Source organism: Drosophila willistoni (genome assembly GCF_018902025.1).
Source record: "Drosophila willistoni isolate 14030-0811.24 chromosome 2L unlocalized genomic scaffold, UCI_dwil_1.1 Seg196, whole genome shotgun sequence".
Classification (NCBI taxonomy): domain Eukaryota; kingdom Metazoa; phylum Arthropoda; class Insecta; order Diptera; family Drosophilidae; genus Drosophila; species Drosophila willistoni.
The window spans coordinates 2,042,000-2,069,459 of record NW_025814048.1 but is presented as its reverse complement, the minus strand read 5'-3'; the positions used below and the strand labels follow the sequence as shown (position 1 = coordinate 2,069,459).

At 36.5% G+C, this 27,460-nt stretch overlaps 1 protein-coding gene across 1 annotated transcript in view; it reads left to right on the top strand.

The window, feature by feature from the left end:
- The window catches only part of LOC6639788 (Krueppel-like factor 7), a 40,048-nt gene extending 19,797 nt beyond the window's left edge, over nucleotides 1–20,251 (top strand). The window contains exons 3-4 of the mRNA XM_023181940.2: nucleotides 18,168–19,001; nucleotides 19,716–20,251. Coding sequence (XP_023037708.1) covers nucleotides 18,168–19,001; nucleotides 19,716–19,888 — 1,007 coding nt within the window. The 3' untranslated portion in view covers nucleotides 19,889–20,251. The remainder of the gene's footprint in view (nucleotides 1–18,167; nucleotides 19,002–19,715) is intronic.
- Nucleotides 20,252–27,460: the final 7,209 nt, after the last annotated feature.

Below are 27,460 nucleotides of genomic sequence, written 5' to 3'. Positions count from 1 at the left end.
CATTTATTTTGGCCAAAAGAAGTTGTTGCCAATAAATGAATAATGCTTAAATATACAGTTTTATTAATATTAAATAATTGTAATTAATCATAATTAATAGGGAGAACGCGTTGGCACGTTTACACTTAACGAAAACAAATTTTTCTACCCTAAAAAATTTCAACTATTAGCTAACTCTTAAATTATTGCTAATTAATTGTAATTTGAGAACATTTTATATGAAATTTTTCAAAATATTCTTGTTTTAATAACTATTACCATTATTATACTTGTACTAAAAGTTAATTATTTGAGCATTAAATCAAGTAATATAAAATTTGTTTACCCTAGAGCAACTAACAAAGGTTAAGTTACTTATAACTTAATTTAATTATTTGATAAAAACTTTTACTTTGAAATATTGTACTAAAAACTAAAACATTTTGTAGACAATTTTAATTTGAGTTGACAGAATGATCTACAACATTATGATATAGATTAAGAAACAATGTAAATATAGACAAATTAGACGCCATTGGGATTAACTTATGGTCATCTTTGTTTATAAATTGTCTGATTTGAGTTAAAAATGAAAAACCCACTTAATAAGGTAAAGTCATTCAATTAGGCGTTGCCAATGAAGTTTTGAGAAAAGGATAAAAAAATTATGTCATATTTTAGAAGATGAAAGGTTTTCATTTTTACAAGTTTTGTATTTATGTTGGATTGGTTTAGAAAATTTATTTGGAAATAATTGAATTCATATCTTCTGTCATAGCATGAGTAGCTGAGTTGAGAATAAATCACTTAACTGAAATTCTCAGTTTTCATTCAAATTATGAAGAGAAAGTAACAGAGAAGTCTTTTCTCCTCTTGATCGGTTAAAACTTTGATAGTAAAGCACAAATCGTAGTCTCGAATCGATCGTTTTCCACCATCGAACTTAAGATTCAGAATCTCAGAATCTAATTAGATCCAATCAATTTGTATGTTATGCTACTTTAATTTGCTTCATTCTCTTTGAAATCATTAAAAACTTTCAACTTTTTCAATTCATTCCTCAATTTCTTTTATTCCTCCATCCCAAGAAAAGTCCTTGAATACTAAATCACTTTATAGAGTTAATCAGTTGACATTCGGTTCATATTTTAGGAATTATTCCAATTATAATACTCACTATTTTGATGATTTTTGAATATGTTGTAGAACAATCTGTATATTCCATGGAAATCAAGCTTAAAACTATTTCTTCATTCATACTTCCTATTCCTACGAATTACAAAGTAAAGTTCCCCTTGTTAGGCTCAAAAAACACATTCTATAAACACCAAAGGTTAGATATTTATTATAATAATTTAATAATTAATTTAATATTATGGGAGTATTACTTTCAAATCACATTAATCACAGTAGTCGTTTAACTAATTGTAAGAAATCTTAATGTAGAAAGTGAAATGTAATCTGTAGGGTTTCCTATTTACTCACAATTGCATTAATGTTTAATGTTGTTTGACATGATTCATTTAGATAATTTGCCATATTTAGCCATCAGTTTTAATTAAGAGTAAAATCGCTTTGAGAGAATTACGCAAAAGATCAAATGAAAAACAAAAAGGAAAACAAATGTGAGCAAATTTTTATTTACTTAACTTGTGTAAATGCTGACAGTTGTCATGGCAGAGAGAGATTGAGATAGACAGACAGACAGACAGAGAGAACGAGAGGGAAGACAAACACTTACACACAAAAAAAAAAAAAAAAAATAAAGAAAAAATTAATCGCTGAGATTTATGAGCCAGTAAGTTGCGGATCGAGTGGAAACGAGTCAGAAAACCAACCAACAACAACAACAACTGCAACTGTCCGAGTTGGGAGTCCGGAGTCGGAGTCGGAGTGCGTGCCTAGTCCGTTAGAGAAGTCTCTGGTTGGCCTTATAAGGCAATTTTATGCATAAACTAAACTGAAGCCTGAACCACATTTAGCGAGAAGGCACTCCACTTCACACTTTTATCAGTTTAAAATATGAAGCAGCAAACTATGGGAAAATCTTTTTCCCTCTCAAGACACCGAAAAAAAAAACTAAACTAAACTAAACTAAAGTATAGTAAAAAAAAAGAGCCGACAGTCAATTGTGTGGTGAGGAGGAGATTTGCGAATGCTGATAAAGAGTCTGAGTCCAAGTCTGGAGTTGGATGCACTCGTGAGAGTCGTTTCGCTTTTTTTTTATTTTTATATATTTTTTTTTTTTGGTGTAGTTGTTCACAGCATGGGTGCCTGAAGATTGCCAGAGAGATGAAACGAAAGATGGCTTTGAGGCATCAAGCTCCAGTTTTTGTTGTTTTCTTTTCCCCTTTTTGTTTTTTTGGCCACTCTGCCCACCTATGTATAATATATAATTAGAGATGTCTTGTAAGGCGTTGCCATGGCCAATTCAAATGTACCAATTGCAGCCAAGAGGCAATCAAAATCAGCGACAAATTGTTCAGTTTTGTGGTCACAAATTGAGTTAACGCTGCCAAATTAGCAGCATGAATTTATCGCCTTGGTCAGTTAAACAGAGAGACAAAGAGATCCAGGCGAGTGCAGGCAAAGATGGAATCGTGGGGGGAGGCGGTAACTCAGACTGGCCACAAAATGCTTTAATTAAGTCTTTACGATACTATGGCAAGTACACTTAGAGAAAATTGTTCATAGAACTCGAAATGCAAGTAAAGTCCTTGAATAACAATTGGCCATTAATAGTTCAATATGTTCTTTAATCCATGAATTATGCAAACAAGCTTTATTATAATGACATATTGAAATGAAATTTTATTGTCGTTTTGAGATCTTAAGAAATGTTAAAAAAATAGCAGTCCTGGAAACAACTTAGCAACAACTTTTATTAACAAGATATTCTGTTAGTAATAAAAACTAACGATTCACAGAGTCACTTTTTCTGATATCGATCTTTGATCGGGAAACTATCGAGTAATTTTTTCGCAGTGTGCAATTGGGCATAAAAACTCTTAAATATTTTTATAGGCTCTCAATATTTTTATAACATAAGTAACTCGAAAAGCGTAAGCTTATGCCGCCTCAAAACGGTAGTAATAAAATATTAAATAATAAAATAAAAATCAATAATTAAAATAGTGTATATTCAATAAATATTGTGAGCATTTTCTTGTTAATGGTGTTAAATTTTTAAAAAGTCTTGCTATCTCTTTTAAACTTCTTTTATAAACTTTCTCAATAAGTTTTACTAATTGGGTAACTCATTGGATTCAATTTGTCTCTAGGGCTTATATTTTTAATGATAAATATTTAGATCTGTAATGGTTAGTTATTTCAACTCTGAGAGTGAAGTTGATTAAGTTGGTATGCCTTTTGCAAGCAATTATATAGGAATCTACTGAAGATTCTTGCCAATTTTAAATATAAAGATTTAATACGACTTGCTGGGTTGGAAAAATAAAAGTTGTCTGGATATAGTAAGATCTCCCGCCTTGTTCAAATCTTTTATTTCTTCAAAGAATTTCATCCTGTGTTCAAAGGCCTGTTCTATAATAGTGTCCCTTCCGAACTTGTCTAGCATGTTCAGTGTTTTGCTGGTGGTACTTTCAGTTCGCAAAATCCTTACTATATTGCAATTAAAATCGGTTCGTGATTGAACTTCGAACCTTTTATTTCCAATTCGTCATCCATTTCGTTTGTCTTAATGTTAGATTGAGTAGTTTCTGCCCTTTGATATTCTATCAGATGTGTCATTGAATGACTTTTTCATGACGATTGGCTTAGTTTAATTATTATGAAAGTAAAAATAGTCAGCCTGAGTAAATTTAGTGAGCTAAGTCTATTAATTCTATTCTACATCAATGCTAAAACAAAAAAGATCGACTTGATTTTCTAACAAATTTTCTTGTAAATTGGTTTCTGCGTTTTATAAGTTTACTCTAAATAAGATTTTTCTCTCAGTGATGATTGAATTTTGAAATTGGGTGCACCACAAACTTAACTTGTTGTTGTTGTTGTTGCTGTTAGTGGTTGCTGGTGGCTTAAATAAATAAATCTGCACTTGGTGGTTGGCTACCTGGCCTGGCCTGGCCACTAACAATTGGCGCTTGCCTCTCTTAGACCGCCAATAAAAGATCGCAACTGGCTGATTTGACAGGTTGAACAATTTTTGGGGTTGGGCAGTTGATTTTCATTTTGTGTGCCATTTGTATGGGGAATAGATTTTTGTATATATTTCTCTCTCTCCCTGTGTGTGTGTGTGTGTGTGTGTGTGTGTTGATTGCCCACCCACCTGGCTGCGATTAAGGCATACATTTGTTAAAGCTTTACAAGATTATTTTCACCTAGTTGGTGACAACAAATTAATTCCAACCAGATTTTGCATAGATAGACAACTGTGTAAAGAGTTGCTGGAGGATTTATCTTTCAAATGTCAGGCCAATGGATAAAGATTGATTTCTTCATTGCAGGGAAGAAATGTCAATGGGATGGAAACTATAAATCAAATATTTTTCCCCCCACAAGTTTGTCATGACCATAAATAAAACATATAGAGAAAAAAGAATGAAGAAAACCACAGCAGACAGAAAATGTGCCGAAAAAGCCACGAAAGATGGATGAGGACGTGGGGGACAATGGACGTACATATTGATCGTCTTCGATCGGTTTTGCAAGGTCAGCTTCTTTGTATCCGTGTCTGCTTTCAGCTGGCCCTTAAACTTTTCAAAAGTCAACAGCAGTTTAAACTCGTTTGCAAAAACACTAACGGGCCAAAACCATCGTCGTCGTCGTTGCTCCAGTCATTCCAGTCGCTGTTGCTGTCGTCGTCGCCCTCCCGCCGGGCTCCTACACTCAATTTGTTTGCCCAGCGGCATTGAGAATTGGAGTGTCAAACTTTCAGCTTTCAATGCACGCCAGGATGCCGCAAACCATCCATTGATGATGGGGAAGTGGGAGAGAGGGAGAGATTCAGATTCAAAATCAGAAATCAGGCAAAGGCAGAGACAGAGGCAGAGACAGAGGCAGACTCACAGTCATAGTCATAGTCCAGAGACCAGATCAGGGCCGCCTTCGTTGCTGGGTTCTTGCTGTTTTTGTATTGACATTAAATGAAATAATCTGCGATGATTGTGCATTAGTTGTGCAGTCCAAAGACAGAGACAGAACCTGGGTAATAGTTCTAGACTGCGGCTGCTGTTGTTGCTGCATCCTCCAGCAGCAGCTATCGGTCCGGTTGGGGTAAGGTTGGAGAGCTTAAGGAGAATGAATGGGAAGCTATGGTGAGCCTGGCTGGGCAATGTCGTGGTTCCCATGGCATGATTTTGCATGAAATAATGTGGCGCACGAGTGGGCGGGCAAAGAGATACGTGCGGGGGGCCACTTGTCGTGGTGGAGTCTCTATTTTTTGGTTTTTGCCTTTGACTTAAGGGGACTTTTAGGCACAGTGGGTGGAAGTGAACACTAATTAGTCTAAGGGCATCAAAATGTCTTGTGCGACTTTTAAAAATGATTACTTAATTTAATAAATTATGTTAGAATCTATAACTAATGTATTTAGAGCTAAACAAATGAAAACGCTGAGTAATACTTTTCATGCTTTCCTTTGGGTTAGAGTGAAATTTGCACTAACTATAATTCGCAACTGGTTAAAGCTCGAAAATAAACTGAGTCTCTTACTCTAATAATAAAATTACATTAAAGTTAGTCAGTTACAAATTTACAACTATTATCTATTATTCTAATTATTGAAACTAAATGAATTTAGTTTCAATTTTTCGATCAGTTTTGCTATCTCAATTAAGAACTATTAAACCTTATCATTAAAAGTTTTTGATAAGATTATAAGTTTGAAAACAAAGAAGAAATTTTTTTAAGAACAAATTTTTGAAATTTATTTATATACCTAAGATATCCTAGAACTTTAAGAATAAGTTCTTTTGAGGTAACTTACCTGTCGATAAAGGAAAATAATAAGAAAAGAAATGTGTAAGATTTGCCATCAAAATGAACTATAAGCATAGAAAATCATCAGTTTTACAAACAAAGTAAACTGCTTGTGGAAAATTTTTTTGGAAATTTGTTCAATTTTTTAATTCCACACTAGGTTATCCAAAATTTGATATGCTCTCGTTATGTCATAAAAATATATTGAGTTAAATAATATTAAAAAAGTTAAATAAACTGTTGAACATTTTGCCAACTGTTTGTTTTCAATGGTAGAATATATAAAATAAATTTATTTAGCTAAAAGAATCCAAGAAAAAGATGTAGTAGGATTAGGAAAGAAAAATGAAAGGGCGAGAACAATAATTTGAGGTAGTTAAATAAAACTTTTTTGATCAATTTTAGTATGTTTTCATAGCACCTTAATATAATTAAGGAATGCCAATACCAAAGACTTATCAATTCAATCAATTGATTACAGTAGATTCTAATGAATCTTTTGCCCCACTGTGTCATATGCCATCAGTTGCCCATTTGGAAGCTTCATTCAGTCTTGTCTTTTTCGGTTTCTGTTTCTGTTTGTTGCCTCAGTTGCAGCAGCATCAGAGTCTCTGACTCTGTCTCTGTCTCTGTCTCTGTAGCCGTCTTCAGCTTCAGTCTTAGCCAAATTTGCGACGAAACAGGAACCGTTAACTGCGGCAATTTGTGCTGCCAAACATCGTCTCTATCGTCGCTGTTGTCTCTCAGTTTTTCAAGTTTCCCACGTTATAATTCGTTAGATTTTCAATGTGCCAGTGCTTGGTGCTTGGTTTAGTTTGTGTAGTTTGCCTTTTTTTTTTTTGTTTTTTTGGTTATTTGGATCGCTTTGCTTTACTATCCCTTTATTTTCATGTAGTTGTAATTCGACGACTGATTGACTGGGTTGGGTCAGTAGTGCGCGCATCTCCATCGCCATCTGAAGTCATCCTCTTTTGATGGTAGTTGACACAGTCAGTTTTTTGGAGGAGGAGAGGAGGCGGTGGCTATGTTGCGTGAGGCCAAGCCTTTCTCTTTTTCTCACTCCTCTGACTGTCTTTTTATTCCCTCTCTCTTTCTCTCTCTCTAGCTGAGCATCACGTGCAAGCAATTATTTTATCAATCATTTAGGCGCTGTTTTGCTGGTGTTGCTATTGCTGCTCCTCCTAGCCCGGTCTTGGTCTTGCTCTTGGTCTTCGTCTTGGTCTTGGTCTTTGGACTGGGCCTAGTGCTCAAACAGCGAAAACGCATTTAATGTCTGCTTAGTGTGATTACGACGCATTAATGCCGCTCCAAGCCGACTTGCTACAGACTGGACTGGGTCGTCGTCTCCATCGTCGTCGTCGTGTGTTGTGCATCTCCACCTTGTATTTTGTTTTAACTGTTTTACAGTCTCCTCCTGTTGTTGCTGTTGTTGTTGTTGTAGTTGTTATATGTGTGTTAACTTTCAAATAAATTAAACATGAAGCTGGGGATCATTTATTTCACTCGCTCCACCTAACTCGTCGCTCTTGGCTCGCAGTTTTTTATTTTCTTATATTTTTGGGTTGTTTTGTTTTTGCTCGTCTCTCTATGCGCAATGTTTCTTCATTTTCACATTAAATGTGCAATCCCCGACATTTGTTTGAATTAACACGCGGCAATTACCGCTCACCAAAAAAGTCTCTCACCATGCAGCAAGCGGCTTTAGCTCCAACTTCAATTTCAACTCCAACTTTAACTCCGACTCCATGGCCATGCCACAGGCCATAGATTTGGCCAACAAAAGTGTATTCTTAAAAGACTTTTCCTTTGACCGTCCCCACACAGTTACAGATATAGATACTTCCTATACATATGTATGTACATTAGTTGTGAGTGCTGTAAAACTTGACTAAAACATGTTGAAGTAATTATAGGAATTACACTAAAGTAACTATACATTTATGTAATTAAGCCTTAATTTTGTGACTTGCCGTAAAGTAATTGATTTTTTCAAGTTAAAGCTTTCATTTAAAACGTCAAAACGATTTAATGTATTCTACAAATCCATAAATAATTATATGGTAGTTGTTGGTACTTAAATAAGTAACCATATTTAAGTATTTAAAGTCTTATTTTTGGGCAATATACAGTTTAATGAGTTTTTTAAATGGCTTAGATAACTAATATTGCTAAAGTTCATGCTTTAGGTAAGTTTCATATTTGAAATATTTCTAATTTTATTATACATTATTTTAAAGTTTTAAGGCCCTTAAGAGACCATCTCCCAAAGGACCAAGCTGGTTTCTAGTTCCACTTCGATCTTTTCATCCAACATAATGAAGAAAACTTTGATAATACTTTACACAATAATAACGGGAACTGCAGAAACTGAAAACTCTTATTCTAAGCTGATCTTTTAGTTTGGGAGCAAAAACCAGACTATTTGTCTGACTGTTCTTATATCAACTATATGTCCGATCCTGCCAAACTCAAAAACTTAAATTACTTCTTATAGTAAAAACCTGAATTATCAGAATTGATTTCAATAGCAGCTAAACTGAGTGGGAAAGAAACGAGTCAATTGTTTATAGTCATTAAGAATATATTTAATTACTTTATGATAATGAAATTGTCTCTTTCTATCCAAAGATATAATAATTTCTTAGACGGCATAAACCAAAAAACCAAAATCTACCAAATAATATTTTTAAATTGATCATCAACAAACTGTGATTAAATTGATATTCACAGTCATGCAAACTATGGTCAATTGGTTTATTACTTATGTGACGTATTATTGCATAATAATTATCTTTTAAGCATTTAAATATTCATAGAAAAAATAGTTAAATAGATATAAATAGGTTCCCATAAAACCATTTGAGTAGCTTATAATGAAAATTGAAAATAATAAAATTAACTAAAGTGCTGGAAACTTGTTATTGAACCCATTTAAGCTTAAACGGAACTCCCTTTACGATTTTACTATTCAATACACCGTATAAAATTCTCATTTTAATAGACATAGATAAATAGTTTTCAGTCAAGGCGTATGTTCCTCAAAGACTTGGGTTTCGTTTTGACCCACTTTGAGCTGCAACTTCCTTATGTATCTTAATTGCATATGTCTATATGACATAAATCTTTAGTTAAGCATAACGAACAGCCAATGCAACGCATATTTGTCAACAATTAAATTTAAGTGTCTGTAAATGAATTCAATTCTCATATCATTTGATTACCCCACACACAAATGCACACACACACACACACCACGCCGATGAATCAATAAATCATTTCAACTAAAATGATCTTTAAATGCTGATTACTTCTTTGGGCCATTCTAAATTCTTCAGTTAGAGAGAGCGAGAGAGACAAAGAGAAACACTTAAACTGCCCGCTGGTTTATCTATGCGAAGAGACCAGACAAAGAAATGCATAAATTATTTCCTCGAAGCATTTGAAAAACGCCTGTTTGGCCACTAACCAACAACCACCAAGACTAGTGACGTCGATTTACTAGACTGGACAACGGTTTCGGTGCCTACTTTTCTGCCTTAGACTCGGCATCAGACTCAGCCTACTGCCTACTTAACTGGCCATTTAGAAAGCCTTCTTCTAGCCGTGTCCACGCTTTTGTCCATATTTGTACACAATTAGCAATGACACAAAAAATGAAAAGCGAAAAAAAAAACGAAATTCCAACCCAACCAACGAAAAACAACAACAACGACAACAACCACAAACAAAAAACCAAAGCAAGAAAATACGTTAACGTAAAGGAAACAAAACTTCACACACCATAAATCGATTATCATTGCGAAAAGTACACACGCACACACACACACACTATGTATATATATATACACTCGGTCTGAGGGGGCATTAAATCAAATTGTTTGTGCATTTTACGCCTCTCTGGTTTTTCGTGCATAAATTTATTTATCGACTTGTCCATCGACGGCTGCCGTTGCCGCCTTATCTCCACACGCATCGTCATCAACGGGCATCGGGCATCGGGCAGTGGACATCAGGACTTGGGCATTGCGTATACGCCAAGTTGGCTGTGCTTGGCATGTGCATGCATAAAATGTATAACAAAATTGTCATTAGCGTAAAGCATTTGTTAAGCACTCCAGATCAAGAGCGATAAGGTGTCTGTCTACCTGTAGCTCTCCACTTTCCTCTTCCACTTTACACTTGAGTCGACCAACTGCATCCACATCCATCCAGCCATCCAGCCATCGAGCCATCCAACCATCCATCAACGCCATCGTCTCTGTGTCTGGGAGACTACGTAGAACACGCGCTGACAATCAAAGGCGACAGAAGCTACACTCAGAGAAAAGAATGAATAGTGGGTAGAGAAACAAATTGGTCTGCTAAATGAAAACATAAATTATTCGAATTTATCATTAGGTTAACCTTTTCGTGGCCATAAAATGCAACCAAACAAACCGAAACGACACATAATCGTTATGCCGAGTCGTAGCTTTTGTAATTGGTCATTAAACTTTTACTTACATTTCGGTTTATGAGTTTCTCTTTAGTTTAAGGACCCAAACATCACGTTTCAACATTTTGTGCCAAATCCAAATGCTTAATAACCAAAATTAAGTCTTAGATTTATGTTAGTTAAAGTTATGAGACACTGCGAAATGGAGTCTAAAGGGAAAATCAGAGATCATATTTGATTGTGTTTGTTATTGATTTGGGTGATAAAATATTACCAATAACTGAAACAATATATTATCATTTATGGCAATGAAGTCAAAGAGGTTAATTAGTCTTGTTTCAATATTTATTTTTGTTTATTTAAGTTGATATTTGGCTCTGCAAACTAATTGAAAAGTAGAAGCAGGCATTGATTTAGTTTAATTTTAAATTGTAACTATATTTATGGAGACTTTTCACTTTTAAAGGGCTATTCGAATATGAAGTTTTAATACTTTTAATTAAAATAGAATTTAAACTTTCTACGTAACATTAAAACCTTTATATTTAAATGATTAAAACTTATACAGAATTTTCAATTCGAGGAATTATATTCGAGTAAAGAAGTTATAAAGTTATAGTATCAAGAATAAAATATATGTATGTGGATTTTAAATGTTATATTGACTAAAAGAGGGTAAAACTACATTATACATCTAGGTATGTTAAAATTTGTCAGAATACAGATTAAACTTTTCTGCTGCTTTTGAGAAAGTTTTAAACCAAAGAGAAATGTATTTTGTAATTTTAAATCAAATCTCTTGATATTCTCAGAGGCCCCTAAGTGCTTCTAGACTAAGTGCTTCTATTAAACAAATTTCATTATTATGCATTATTAGAACTAAACAACTCTTAATTTAAAATTTCCCAAAAATTACTGCGGCCTAGAGGGCTACCTGTAAATAAGTAAAGTGCAATTTTGACATATATTTCTTAGCAAATCTTTCTTTACATAAATATTTAACAAAGTCTTATTGTTAGATAAATATATTAGAAACTGCTTGGAATTTACAATTTAATAAGTCCTAAGACCTGAAGCATTTGTATATGAAACTCAGCCATAACTTCGAATAGATTGAAAATTGTCAGTTAAGCAAACTGGTCAGTTAGATAATCAGACTTTAAAATGAAAGGGTTAAATATTGATTAGTCCTATTAAAGTTTTCCACTTTCGCTTAAATTACGGTAATATTTTAAATTATGGAAATGACCCTTGAGCCATTAATTATCAATAGGATTTATGTAATTTCTTTAGGCAACAATTATTATTGGCTACTTTATTTAACTGTACAATAGTTAAGAAGTACCTTATTAGTTTATTAATTACTCCATTGTAATTAGTTAATTTGATAGGTTAAACTTAAATTTAAAGAGAACGCCTAAGAGTCATATTATGGTTGCAATCAATTTTGTTCGGAAATGGTTTCGCTTTCTGTTTTTAGCCCATTATTTTGTTGAGTGTATGAAACGGGTCCATTGGCACTTTGGTGAGGAAGTCTTTGGCTGCCTTCTTGCATTGCTTTTTCACACCTTCGCCTTCGCCTTTAGTATGGAATGGCATGGCATGGCTTCAGCTTCAGCTTTGGCTTTGGCTTTGGCTAAACATTTTTGCCTTTTTTTTCAATAGTATTTTCTTTGCGCGCGCGTATCTTTCTTTTTTTTTGTTGGCGTTTTCTTTTTGGTCAGAAGGCCTGGTGTAAAATGGTCTGGATGATTGGCATTGCTTTGGTGTCGTCGTCATCATCGTCATCATCGAGAGTTGCTGCTGCTGCTGTAGTCCCCGGCCTATTGACAATGCGTCTGACGTTTGGCTCCGCTGGCGGTGGCAGCTTTTGATGGCTGCCACTCCTGTGCTGTAAGCTTGATCTAAAAACTAGTTGCGTTGACATACCAATTAACTTGACAAATACATAATTGGTAGCAAAACAATTAAATGTTTTTCATCTCTCGCTCTCTGTTTATTGCGAGAATGCCTCCTCTGCGATACATGTCTGTATCTATGTATGTATATAGTAAAATGTTTTAAACTGATCGCCCATTTCGCTGTCAGCTTATGACCACTGAAAATTCATTTAAAGTTATCTAGTTGTCAATTCTTTTTTTTTTCTCTCTCCCTCTGCGTTTTTTTTGTTTTTTGTTTGGCTTCAAGATATTTGCACAATTTGCTCGTAAAAAACAAATCAACAAAAAACGACAGAGAGAAATACAAATAAAACGGCAGCCGCTAACGAAGCGCCAACAAAAAAACAAGCCACATACACATGACAATATTTTTCTTGTTTTTGTTGTATTTGTGGGCAGGCACTTGAATCTTTGTAGATACAAATGTATCTCAACATGTCCACACAAATATACACTAAACTGAAAGGGAAAATCAGCAACATTACAAAAAAGAATGACAAAGTTTGTTTGTATTCAAATAAAATAAATATTGATCATTGTCAAACAACTTTTTCAATCAAAAAGGACCATTCTTTTAGGGGTTTTTTTCATATACTTAGCTCCCTGAAAATTAAGTCATAACATTTTTATTTGTATACTTATTCGAAGATTCTCTCATCGCTTGAGAGATCTTATCAAACTTATCAGAAATTTGTTGTAAGCTAAATTCATTATTTCCCGTCGGCTTTTAGACGTTTTAAGAAATCTATCTTTTATTTGCAAACTTCACTTAATAAGCTTTAGTTCATTTATTACAAAACAATAGTGTGGCTGCATATTGCAAAAGGCAAAAAAAGAGCCTCAGCACAAACTATCAGTACTTAGTTTCAATATATCTTAAACACTTACTATAAACAGCCGTTTACCTAAGCAAATCAAAGTTCTTAGGATCTCCACCTAATCAATATCAATATTGTTTGCAATTTTAGTGTGGCTGCATTTTGTTATAGAAAAAATACTATACCAAAACAACATAAGACGCACAACTAACAGTTTTAGACCAAACATTTGTTGTGTAAAACAATTCCAATTATGTATATAAGGACAAAACCCATACCATAAATATCTCTAACTTGATCTGGATCTTGATCTTTCTGTTTATACAAGAAAAGTGTGGCTGCCTATTGCCAAAAAGAGACCATTTTCAATGCAGTGTACAATATAAATCGATCAGTTTACTGGATTAAACAGAAAATTCCTCAGATATCGCAAAAGGGCATTCAAGCTGCATGAAGATAAAGTTTCCTTATTTCTTTTTAAACTTTTTGTGTGTTGTTACTCCGCTCTGTGTGTTTGTTGTGTTGGCAGCGTCTTTGGCAGGTGCAGTTTGCATTTTGTGTGCTTCTTGTGGTTGTTGCAGTTGCTCATTAGTTTTTGCTGCCACAAAGTCTACGTCTGTTACCATTTTGGGCTTTTGCTTGGAAATCAGCTAGGCACACTGGATTAGGTAGACCCAAGATACAAAACAGACATACATACAGGCAAGAAGACAGACCGTCGATCGTCGGTCGGCTGGCAAGCAGGCAAAAAGGAAAAACGTTTTGGCAGAGTGTTTTGCAGTGTGGGAAAACTTTTATTTCAAGGTTCAAAAGACGCCCGCAGAGTGTGAAAAATGGCTTAAAAGAAACCCAGAAACAACAGCAATAACAACAAAAACAACTACAACAGTAAATAAATATAAAAGCGATTTAGAAAAACTTTTTGGGCTGCTGAGGCTGCCCCCACGGCGTATGCGCAATGCCATAAATTCACTTTCCGAAGCCAAAGCACCGAGCAGTGCCTCAGATGTGACCGGCTCCGGCCTGCGCTTTTTGGCATGTGTGAAAATAGCCCAAGCAATGGCCCAACTAGCAAAAATTCACAATTTTCATTTTCAGATTTCAGTTACGGAGATTTTTCCATTCGCTCATTGCTCATACGCCATGTTGTGTTTCATAATTATAACTTAAATACGACAGTTTTATATAAAAATCAACTAGTAAATCAAAGTGCCTCAAAGCGCCTGGCAATTAAGTGGCAAGAAAATAAACGTAACAGTCAATGAATGAATGTTGATGGTGGCGGTGGTGGTGGTGGTGGTGTTGCTTAGTAGATGGTGGTGCTTGGTGGTGCTCGGCCAAGCACGTCGCCATGGACAGAGGCAGGCGCAGAGGCAGAGGCAGACGTAGAGAGTCCAACTCAGCGAAGCGAACTGTCAATTATAACCAATCGCACACCAAGTGCACATTAAACCCTATCAACTGTTTTTGTAATTTATTGTTTAGTTGGGTTTTGCCCTCGCTTCCTCACCCCCTCCCCACTCTGCCCGGTTTTCTATGTATGTATATAGGTAGTGTCTCTTCCCAGCTCGGCTTCCCCTCGCTTTGCTGTTGTTTTTACTTACAAGTCTCGCCAGTTTCGCATTTGGTGCGAGATCCGCATTGCAGCGCCTGCTGGGCCCATGTCTTAACAGTGGTCTCAGAACAATTTGACAAAAAAGAAAAACCGATGTTGCCTTCAAACTATTGAGTAAGCTTCAATTAAGTTGGAACAAATCATGATTTAACAAAATGTTGCAATACTTTTAGTCAAAATTTTTGCACCACTGTGCGCACTCTTCCAACTTTTCTAGCTAGGAGAAGGAGGGTAAGCGTTACCGTCTTGGCCTCATCATAATTATCGCTGCAAATGCAATAGCAGCCGAGGTAGGAGGGGGGGATGGGAGACACAACTCTCGACTTCTCGGGCGGCAACGCAATGCAACATTCGCGTAGATCTCTCACAAAGTCAAATGAGCAGTTTATGGCTACGACGGCCAACTTGAGCTCCGGCCATTTGAAGACGAGCTCTAAAGGAGCTCTAGGAGCCTGACTGTCTTACCGACTGCCTGCCACTTGGGGGCAACATTCACTTTTTTTATTGCACCACTTTGGCAATAGGCTCACAAGTGTGATTTCAAATCTCTGGGTCGCCAACATCTTTTTGGCCAACTAAATTGGCAGAAATATGAAGTCAGCATGTGCATTTTGGGTAAAAGCGGTGATTATATGCTAGAGATATATACCTACATACATATATACATTTAGATGGCACCACAAGGAGAATGTCCAAAAACGAAATGAGAGAGCGAGAAACCGACAAAAAAATGAGGTGAGGTTATTTGCCACATAATAAGCATTAGCATATGTTGCAGAAGTCTTTTTTCTTCCCTTCCACACACACACACAAACTGCAATTGCAAATGGGCCAACACAACAGGGAAAGAAACAGCACTGTGGGCTGACGTTGATGGCCAGTTCAATTAAATGCCATCAATTTTAATAACGCGCGCGCCTGGCTAACGGGCCAACCTCTCGACCAGTGACCAGGCAATCCGCCGCTGCTGCTGCTGCTGCTGCTGCTGCTGCTGCTGCTGCTGCTACCTTGGGCATTGCTGTGACTCTCCATGGCATGGAAATTACAAATGCATCAGCGGACAGCAAAAGCAGCAGCAAAACCTAAAAAAACCATGTGTAGACAACGCACTTGAGACACTCGAGGCTATAAGGCCGAAGACCAAGTCCAAAACCAAGTCGGTTGGTCGCTCGGTCAGTCAGGCAGTCCGTCTGACGGTCAGTCTTGAATGTGGCCCTCGGTCATATAGTTGCAGGCACAGACAAAGCACTTAAGCACCCCAAAAGACTGAGCTTGGGTCACCTTCTACTCCACACTGACTGACTGACAAACGAGTCGCAAGAAAAGCCAAATTGAATGTGTCCATGTGCAAGTGTGTGTGTGTGTGTGTGGGGGGAAAAAGTGGAAAACCAGGAAAAAAAGAAAGAAAAATAAAAGGAATTATTACATTTCTTATCTTGGCTAATTGCCGTTTCGTTTGCAGATTTTGTTTCCTCCTATAAAAAACGAAAAAAAAAAAAAAACTTTTATATGGATAATCTTGTTGAATCTATCGATTATCTCTTCAGGCCAGTTCAAACACTTGAACCTAACATAACAAACAAAACCAATAACAAAACATACAACCAAAGAGTCAGAAGACAGAGGCAATCTTCCAAGCTCTCTTAACCTTATTGTGTGACCAGCCAAGACCCAAAAGACAAGTGGCAAAGACTTGAGGAAACTTTTTTTAGATGATTTTTCGTTTGCTTAGCGCAAAGTAAGTGAGAGAGGGAGAGACCCTTTTTGTATGTTGTCTGTGGGTTGGTTATACCCTTGCTAGCCCTTGGGCATATTGGATTATTCTATGCAGCTACAAAAAGGATTCCTTGGTAACACATTTAGAGTCACCTTAAAAATCGATTGCTAATCAGCGCTAATAAAAATTATCAAAATGTTAATAGTCCATCGACTATAGTGGGGCAATTTATAGGTGTGCAAATTAACCACTTACAATAAATTTACGAAGGCTTCATAAAATGGATGCTTTTACACCTGACACCTCCTATAATTCTGACACCTTTTAACAATAATTGAATAAATTATCGATAAGTTGGAGCGAGCTCAAATTATGACCTTTCTTTTATCGTGGAAGATCTCTAAGAATTAATTCTAAGTCATTATATATTATTGAAGTAGGTATTACATTGTAATTTATCGGTCCTTTTGGATCAGAGTTCTTTATAATAGTCGTGTTAGACAGAGCTGTTTCTATTAACCCTTTAACGCTCGTGAGTTTTTTATCGATTGTCATAAAATTATGTAACAAACAATAAATACAAAATAAATTTTTCAATAAACTATTTTGAAAAATTTTAATTTCATTAAAGTTGGGAATAAACAATTGAAACTTTTTAACATAAATTAACTTCAAAATGGTTTAAAAAATGGTCAGTATCAATGATTTTATAAAGTATCGATATGTGTCTTGAGACACTCTTGGGCATTAGAGGGTTAATCGGCATTACGTTTATCATCGAAAGTTCTCGAATTATATAACAGCACAAGACAATTTTTCTATCGTATTGTAAAGCTGCCCTAGTGAACTACTTTATTAGGATCTATGGTATTAGTTTTTGTATACATGAATATTATAATGCTACTTGATATTCTCAACTAGTTATCTATTATAAATTCTATATAATCTTTAAGCTAGAGCTACATCCCAATTGATTTTGTTCTACGGAAAAACAGCCAAAAGTCCTTTAGACCTTCTTGATTTTTCTCTGAGGTACTCTTCCTCTAACTAATTACTTTTCTGAACAAATTTATTTACAAACATCTATATCAACAATCATTAGAGTATAAAGGGTATAGAACCATCACTATAATTCCAAGACCCTCTGGTCTTGGTCTCCATGATGGCAGCTGCTGCTGGCAATTGATGTTGATGTCGCGGGCGCCAAAATCGACACACTTGTCCCCGTCGCAAGTTGAAGTCCGTAACCAAAACTCCAAGTAGCAAACTGACAGTCGTCGTCGCAGTCGTCGTTGTCTGGCTCAAGTACAGGTTAAATGGATCACGACTGCACGGATTTGCTGTCCGTCTGCCTCAGTCTCTCACTCTCTTCTCTCTGTCCCGTTGTTTGTCTGTCTGTCTGACTGTCTGACTGTCTGGCCAGGGCCATAAAATACGCGACATGCAAACGTTTTTGATGCAAAACGAAATTAGGAAATTGTGTAAAAAATACAAAAAAACCAAAGGAAAAAAATACTGTTAACTGACAAGCCAAAGTGTTCCAAGACAGTTTGGTTCAGTTCAGTTCAGTTCGGATAAGTTGAGTTGAGTTCAGTTCAGTTGCCAATCCAGGCAGTTGTTCATTTACGAGTCTCATTAGGCATTTGGCAGCCATAAAGTTGGAACATTTTGTTTAAACGTATCTCAATTGCCATTTTTTCTTTTCATTTTCTTTTACCTGCAGCAAGCACCTCGTCGCATGGCATCAGCAAATCCTCATCGTTGGCCACCAAGGCGGTGGTCCATGGCAAACAGTCGATTGGTAGCTCATCCGCCTCTGCATCCTCCTCATCCTCATCCTGTGCCACTTATGGCGCCTCAGCCTCATTGGGACCATTCGGTAGACATCATCAACATGCAACGCATCAGCAGCAGCAGCAGCAGCAACAACTTTATGCCTCTGGCGTCTCCAAGTTGCCATTTTCGCCATTCTTTGCCGCATCGCCATTCTTCTTTACCTATCGACGGATTAGCAAGCAGGAGGATAACAATAACAGTTGCAGCTATAACAATGGCACCACTGGCGGCAATGCTGGTGGCTCTAGCTCCTCCTCGGCCTCACTCATGCAGGACTACGATCGCAAATTTAGTTTGCTAAGCTTGTTTAAGAATCCCTACAAATTCTCTGCCGATGGCCATCAAGGAGGAACTAAAACCTCAGCCTCAAGTAAATCAAATGCGTCCACTGCCTGTTCGCCAAGTTGGAAGAGCTACTCATCCGCTGGCTCACCGCATGCTGCCCTAAACCCTGCCTTCGGTGGGATGGCCTTAGGTGCCACCCGCAAGGATAACAGCAGTTTCAGTGGCATCAATTTCGGTGGTGGTGGTGGTGGTGGTGGCAGTGGCACCACATCGTCCTCCTCCTCATCGCCGTTCAGTCGATCGACGGACACTTCAAGCAATGGTGGCTACAATGATCTCTCCAAGAACCGCAAGGTACACAAATGTGACACCGAGGGCTGCGACAAGGTCTACACAAAGAGTTCGCATCTCAAGGCACATAAAAGAACGCATACGGGTGAGTCTAAGAGTCACTTCAAAATCATTATCCTGCAACTGTTTGATTCTAAATGACATATATAGTTTGCCTTTAATGGTTTAGCCAGTCAGACGAATAATTCTTGAATGTCTCCTCTTCGATCTTTACTCACGAAGCAATGACTTTTCTTATTATGCATGATCTCTTCAATACTTTCCACTTACTCTTGTAATTCTCAACTGGTTAAAGAGCAAAAAAGATTGTAGTTTTAATACAGACAATGTAGTTCAATTCTGCAACTAGAATACAAGTCTTAGTGTGCTTGTAATTCTCAATGACCAATCTTTTAGCAATAATGTGTCTTTCTTAATTTTTTCTAATTTGTTTCAAAGGGTAAAATGCTGAACATTTTGCTAATTGGCAATCATTTTTCTGACTAGTCTTTCTATTATTTGCTTTTCACACAATCTTTTTTGTTAAACATATCTTTCTATTATTTACTTTTGGCATAGTCTTTTGTTTTTTCTAATTTCCTTGGACATTCATTCTTTTCATTTTAACATATAATTTTAACTGCCATTTTACGTTACTAATTTGCCCTTCTATTTTAACACTTTTACGGCAAATTTTTAATAAAATTTTTGGGAGGGAGAAAAGAAAAGTCTAATAATGGTTTATGACACTTTCATCTTTCACCGCTTTCCGAAAACCTTCTATAATTGGTATGTTCTTTTTTGGTTGTTTTTCTTGCAGGTGAAAAACCATATGTGTGCACCTGGGAGGGTTGCATCTGGCGATTTGCCCGCTCAGATGAGCTAACCCGGCATTATCGCAAACACACGGGAGTGAAGCCCTTCCGCTGTCAGCTGTGTACACGGAGCTTCAGTCGATCCGATCATCTCTCATTGCATATGCGTCGCCACTGACCACTCTTGATCCTGGCCATAAAATCACTACTCTATAGCATATAGTACATATACATATAGAAAAAAAAAAACAAAACCATGCCCGGAGAATACTCATTTAGACCACATTGTAGAAGGAGGCCAAGTTACATTGGAGCCAAGCCAATTCTCTAGATGATCTAGAGTGAAACCTATTTGTTCTTTTAATGCCTAAGTAGCTCAATTTAGTTTCTTTTTTGTCGGTATACAAAACAAAAACATAAACCGGGCTCAAAGCCCAAATTAGTTTCTTAGTTTTAAACTAAATATTCATATTTAAGAAACAGAAAGGGAAAAATTTGTAAAATTTCTACCATGCATTGCCTTAAGAAGCCAAGTGAAAGAAAAAAAGAACATTGAAAAATTATTATTAACTAATTTAGTAAATAACTTACTATTATGCCTACTACTTTATACACAATATATAGATATATTTTTTGGATTGGTGCTAGCAACTTGAATGTGTGTGTTTTTTTGTATATATATACATATCTATATATTTATATAAAGTTGAACTAATTATAGCAAAAATTTTTATATTGGATGTTAAGTAGAAAATTTTTTATAAAACTCCCCACAAAAAAAAGAAGACAAAAAACAAAACATCAGAAGAGGCAACTACAAAAGACAAAAGTAAACAATAAACAAATGCCAAGCAATCTATTTATATACAAAATACTCGTACAATAGAAGTTATCCATTAGTTATATATATATGTATCTATATGTAGAATATGATTTGACAGCAATTTGTGGCCAACTCAGAAACAAGAAAACTGCTGAAATATTTATCATCTTCTCATCATTAATTGGCCACAAATATCCAATAAACGAAAATTGTCTCTTAGTTTTAACTTTTAAAATGGACAAATTGTATTATTTTTTAGAAACATTTTACAACATCAACAACAATCACAAGAAGAAACAATTTTTTTGCTCTCAAAATAATAATAAAACAGAAATGGAAAAACCTTTTTTTGTACCATATTGAAACGATTTATTTAACTTAACAAAGGAACAAGCAAAAAAATCTTCAGATCTGGGCTCGCTCATTAAGCTGAGTTACAAATCCGCTGTGGATTTTTCTCTCCTTCTCTCCGCCCCCCCCGATGCACAACATCTTGCATTTGAATGAAAAATCAATTGAGCACACAATGGACCAAGACGCAGTTGGCTAACTTTAGTATCCATTGACATGGCCGACCAGGCCCCTTGCTAACTACATACATACATATATACATAGTCACTAAGCCACAGCCATAGCCAAAGATGTGTGGCAAGTTGTCAGCAGAGGCCTTTGTGGGTAATGCCACTGACTCCAGCCACAATTCCTCCCAACTTAGAGAGAGAGGCACGCACCGGGCCAATTGTCCAAGGGGAGCATTGTCGTCGTTTGTCGTCGGCTTGCGTTGTTTGCAATAATAAAGATGACAAATTTCTCGTCATTTGTAATTTCAATGCGAAGCGACTGGGAGGAGTGACCAAGGGGGAGAGACTCTACAGGCTTGGGATATGTTAGAGATATTTTTTTTTGCGCTAATACGCATAACTGGTTAGCTAGTTTGCCGGGTTAGTGCCTCGGCTGGATGACACCTGCAGCGGAAATCAGTGCATGAATAACGCTTTGGCCATTAACTCACAATTGTGAAATATTACGCATACGCCGAGGCAATTTATTGGTAAATTAATAACCACAAATCCGACCAAAAAGACAGACAGTAGCAATAGTAGTAGCTGGTTACTGCCGCTGCCGCAGTCGCTGTTGCCATCACCTTACGAGTTTAGCATAAAGGTTAAATAAATATACATACATTTAATACATACAAATCTATTTTATCTATATATGTATGTGTATAGGTAGGTTGGTACGTAAAGCTACATTTCGTATGTATAACAGACCGGTTTTTTAGGTTAATTAATATGCCTCTTGGGTCAGGTCAATATTGCGTCGAGGTTGCTGTTGATAGGGAGAGATGGGTTGGGGTTGGGGTTGGGGTGGGGGCTGGAGATGGCACGGTGGTTTAATGACCTGATAAATGTATGTAAATGAGTAAAAGTAAATTAGAGAAGCTTCCAAAGAGAAAGACAAAGAGAATGGTTGAGAGAGTAACAGTTGTGCATGAAAAATATGTGATGATTGACTTGTCAATAGAACCGAATGGGATGAGAATTTAACAATTGCTATTAAAGTAGAATTTTCAATAAGTTAAACCTAAATAAATGAAGAAATTTATACCTAAGACAAGAGTAACATACAAGGAACAAGTTAGAGAGAGTTGGAGCTGGCGAAAATATGTCATATGAAGAAAAGTAAACTAACTTTAAAGTTTCAATTTACTTATTTTATACCTAAAAACTTATATTTTCTATTATGAAACACGATTTAAAGCACTGCATAATGGAGATAGAAATAAAATACTTAAAGAAAAATATTCCAGACAGATTTAAACATCAATGTAAGGACCAAAAGCAGATGCCATTTCATAGAAAATTACTTCATATTTTAATAACATTTTTAAACATTATTGATTATAAGATGTAGGGCTCGGCAACTCACGGTAACTTAGAAAGACAGCTTAAAAATTATTTATTAAAAAAAAAACAATGAAAGATTTGAACAATGTATTGAAATAGTTGGAAAATTAAAACTGATCCATTAAACTTTTATCAGATTTTAAAATAAATCAACACATATGGATCTTTACAGATCCTCATTCGTTAATAAAAGTTAGATTGTTTTAGAAAGGCGACAATATTCAAAGGGATTTCAGCTTTTTAAGTAGAGTTGAAAGTTTTAATTCATTGTCTAACATAAAATACATTTTGGCATATGAAAATTATGACTTTAATGGTAATCAAATATTTCGCAATTTTAAGTTTGTATAATTCGTAATATAAATAAACACTTGTAGTTGTACAGGAAAAATATACATATTTATTCTAAACAGTTTAGATCTTAGACGACACATCGAATAGATTTTTGGAAATTGGATAGTGAACTTTACGCACCAAACAACGAAAATATCAGTAAGTTTGAGATAATTTCAAAATTTTCGAGTATCCTAGAACTAAAGTGAACCACGTTTTATTAATTATTGACTGTTTTCAATGGTATTAAAACGAAATATATAGGATGAATATAGGATATATCGAGCCCGGAGCAATCCTCCAGCCATGTGGGTTGTTAAATGTGCTCCATATTGTTAATAAGGTTGATTGTTGAGGCAAAGTTCAGATCACATTGTGCACATATGGCTAAACAAAAATAGGAATTGACAATGGCACAAGTCTATTGGAACTGAGCTGCAGCTGTTTCTAAATGAAAGCTGATCATAACAAAGGCAATAAGAACATGCAAAATCATTGGGAGTGACTCAACAAGTCAATAATTTTGGCCAAGTTAACAAATTTTTTCCTTAATACTCTACAACTTCAGATAAGTTTTGCAGGCTTATTTAAAGTTTTCCTTTTGTTGCTTTACTTTTTTTTTTTGTTTTTTGTTTCTTGTGGGTAAAATGAAATATGTTTTTCTCTGTTTGTTCGTGAAATGTCTGATATTTTTGCGAAAACATTTCCTCAGCTTAGTGCATAAACATGTGAGCTCATTAAAAACCAATAATGTCCATGGCCAGAGAGTCAGAGGAGACAGCGAGTTAGAGTTAGAGTTAGAGCCACCACACTGTGTCCATCAATTTGGTTAGCCTGGCGACTGGCGGCTGACTGACTTTTGGCGGGTGCAATGTGTCGGGCATATTGTGGACTCTTGTGGAATCGAGCTTGGAGCCTGTTGTCGGTTGTCTCGTCGGCATCGTCGGGAATCGAGGCCTGTCCATCAGCGAGGCAAAGAAAAAAAAAACGCTCCAATAACCAAATCTGAAGAGCTACAGCAAAAGGAGCAAAGACTATGTGTGTGTGTGTGTGTGTGTGTATGGAGAGAGAGGGAGAGGGTAGAGAAGGTGGGGGGATGGAGTTAAAAGATTTGGTCTTGGTTTTGGTCCACACAGTCATTGTGGTTGTAGTCGTCCATTTTTAATTTATTGTTATGCCTTTTTGCTGCCTTTTGGCTGCCGCTGACGATGCGATGCGATGTTGCTGCTGGTCGGCAGGTCATGTGCAATTTATGAAACGGCTTTGCATTGGACGCGCGGCCTGATTTTTGAGACACATTTGGACTGTCGCAATGACACAGAGAGTAAGAGAAAGACACAGAGAGGGATAGATAGAGAGAGAGAGAGAGAAGGGGATAAAGATTGGTATTGAGAAGGGGGAGCTTGGCAAAGCTGCGGGTCTCAGCTTCTGTCCATTTGATTTGTGATCGATTGTGTGTCGTTAGTTTGCGACATGGGGCATGAAATCTTTGACACCTAACGGTAACTGCCAGGTATAGGCCAGGTACCAGGTACGAGTCACAGCAGTGGGTGCCCCTTTCTAGCTTCTGCTTCTACTTCTTGCCACAATAAATTGGAACGTTGCCTTCATCGCCCCTACAACTCTCCTCCATTTACCTCGCTGGGAGTTTGTCAGCGCTGGCTGGGCCAAGTGTTGGCAGTTTTGCCATTTATTTTACAGGTGAGTGAGCATAATAGACAGTTGCAAGTCTCTTTTTTTGGGGCCTTGGATGACGACGATGATGATGATGATGATGATGATGATGACGATGGGGCATGCTGTGCGGTTGTTGTTGCCTTTGTGGCTCTTGCTTCAATTAAAAACAATCCGCTCGTCTCATTTGACAATTGCCAAGAGCTTGCTGGCCAAATAGAGAGCTTGGCTTGCCGGGTGGGGGCGGGGGCGGTGGGGAAGCCTAACCGTTGTTGGCTCTTTATAATTTTTGTTTTAAGCTAAAAATGTAAGTATATGTTGGAAATTAAAATTCCCATCACACCATAAAACCCATAAATCATCTTTTATCTAAGCAAGTCTATCGGCGCATGCGCGCGCGCCAACTTCGGAAGAAAAGCAGGCAAAAGACCAGAGCCAACAATAACAACAACAACAACAACATCCTCCAACTACATCCAAGATGTAGACAAAGCCTTGTCCAGTGCCACAGTGGAAAATGGATGCGAAGCCTGTTGCCTGCTGCCTGCCGCCTTGTGGAACCTGCTTGACTCTCTGCCTTAATGAGAATTTAATATTTTTCAATAAAAATTTGTAAAAGGCGCGTTAGCTTGTCGACCTGCTCCCTATCTCACTCTAACCCTCTTCACTCACTCTCTCTCTCTCTCTCTCTCTCTCTCATTCGATCTCTGTGGTGATCTTCTGGTAGATGGAGCCGCCTTGGCCATGTGTGTCTTGGCTATTAACGCACTTTGTTTTCTGTGGCCATTGGCCATGGCCTGCGTTTTGCACATTTCATGTCAGTGGCGTAGACCCAAACAACAGAGAGATTATGCGGGTACTCGTCTCGCCATTATGTTCTTAAAATAATCATTAAAATTAAGCTTAAATAAATCAAAATTTGGCAATGCTTCGAGGCGTTGACTGGGAACTGACAAATGCAATCCATCTGAATCGAATGACGAAAATTTTCTGGACTTACTCAATTTATGTTGGAGGATATGGGCATCTTGTATATTATTTCAATTAATAATCTTAAATTAATTGTTGTTAAATTAATTAACAATGAAGCCACAAAACAATTAAAATTGTACAAAATATTATGTTCAAAACATTTGCTTAAGTTTTGTTTCGACTCCCATAAATGATAAAAATTTAAAATTGCAATAGCAAAACAAACAATAATCTTTAGATAAATTAATCTTCATTTTCTAATTATTTATGCTTGATTATAGTTAAGACAATTGACAAATTTAAATTAATATTTACTCAATATTCTTTTTCATACTTTCTGTTTATAATAATTCAAAGAGGAATATCGAAAATACATTACTTGATTCAAACTTAAGTCACTGTATGGTTAAGTTTGTGTACAAATCCAAGTTGAGATTCTGAAAAAGATTCTCTGTTTGCAGTTAAAAATGATTCGTAACTAAAAAGGCTCTAATACTCTGAGTTTTTACAAGTTTTTATATATCATGAACCAATATACTGAATTAAATAATATTATTATGGCCTTCATTCTGGTTAAAGACCCATAAAATAAGTGTAATACTCGTACAATAATGGAATAAATAAATAATATCAATGTTTTGAATATGCTTTCCAATCGACTTTTACTACTATTAAAGCTTTAGTATTTCACTAAAGTTGAGCTGTTTATTTTTAATATATTATATTTTGAGTTTACTTGGGGTCAAGTCTTAATATTCTTATCTTAATATTCTGCCAGCGAAATAGTAAAAATAAAAATTATTTAACTATTTCTCTCTGTTTGCCAATAATCAAAATGCTCTATTAATATACTTTGCAGATTCAAGTCCATAGCATAATCAACATGTAAGCTATTTGCATAATATGCCCATGAACATTTAAAGTTGGAGCCAAAGCAGCTAACAGCAGTTCGACCGACAAGTTGACTTTGACCTTTATTTTCATTTCTCCCTGCTGATGCATCAGAAGCCCGAGCCCCTGGTTAACTAGTAACTTCTCTCACCCGGTTATGTTATTGTTATGGCCTGTTATGTTTATGCATTTGGCTGTGGGTTTTAGTACACATTCGATTCGATTCGAGGAGAAAGAGTCTTTTCGTGGCCTAATGCACATTGCATACGAAATCGTCTAAAGTTCAAACTCGAAGAAAAAGAAAAACCGGGAGCGGGAGTTGGCCGCAGATTGTCGCCGTTGGGTCGTTCGAGGTTCTTAGTCTAGTCTGATCACCGATCACTGGCACTGGCACTGGCCCTGCCCCTGCTCAATGTGAAGCTATTGGCGGCAGGCGCGTGCAGACTGTGGGACTCTTTTAATATGCCAACAATGACAATCAAATGTCACCTCTGGTGCGCCATGTCTAGACTGCCGCCAGTCGATGCCAGACAACGGTGGCCCAAAAGAAATTGCATGCAAGTGAGTGCCAGCCACAAAGCCAGCCAGCCTGATTGCAACTGCAACAGCAACTTGCCACTGCAACAGCAAACAACAACAACAAATAAATATGTCATTTGCCTCATTATAAAGATAGCAAATGGGGAGAAAAATATATATATAAAAAAAAAGGCCTCCTGATCAGCCAAGAACCTGAGCAGCTTGCGCCCCCAGAGCTGCGTCACATTTAAACGTTTAATGATAATTTATGAATGTTGTTGTTTTTTATTGCAACAACAAAAACAACAAACAGCAAACAACAACAATGCCGTAAACCAATAAATCTTAAGGATCACATAAATCTTGGCGCTAACTGGCCAAAACGGAGCAGACCAGAGCAGAGCAAAACCAACGGAGACGAGACACAGTCCAACTCTTTTGAAAACTCTGATCACCAGAGAGGCAAGAGTGGAGTGGAGGGGTAAGCAGGGGGCAATCAAGAGCACAAAAAAAAATAACAGAAATTACATTACAACTTTTTGCAATTTGTCCATATGCCGTAATACCCTTTTAAACGATTAGAAAATTCAATTATAAATCGATAATTCTTACTGGTCAAAATGTAAAACTG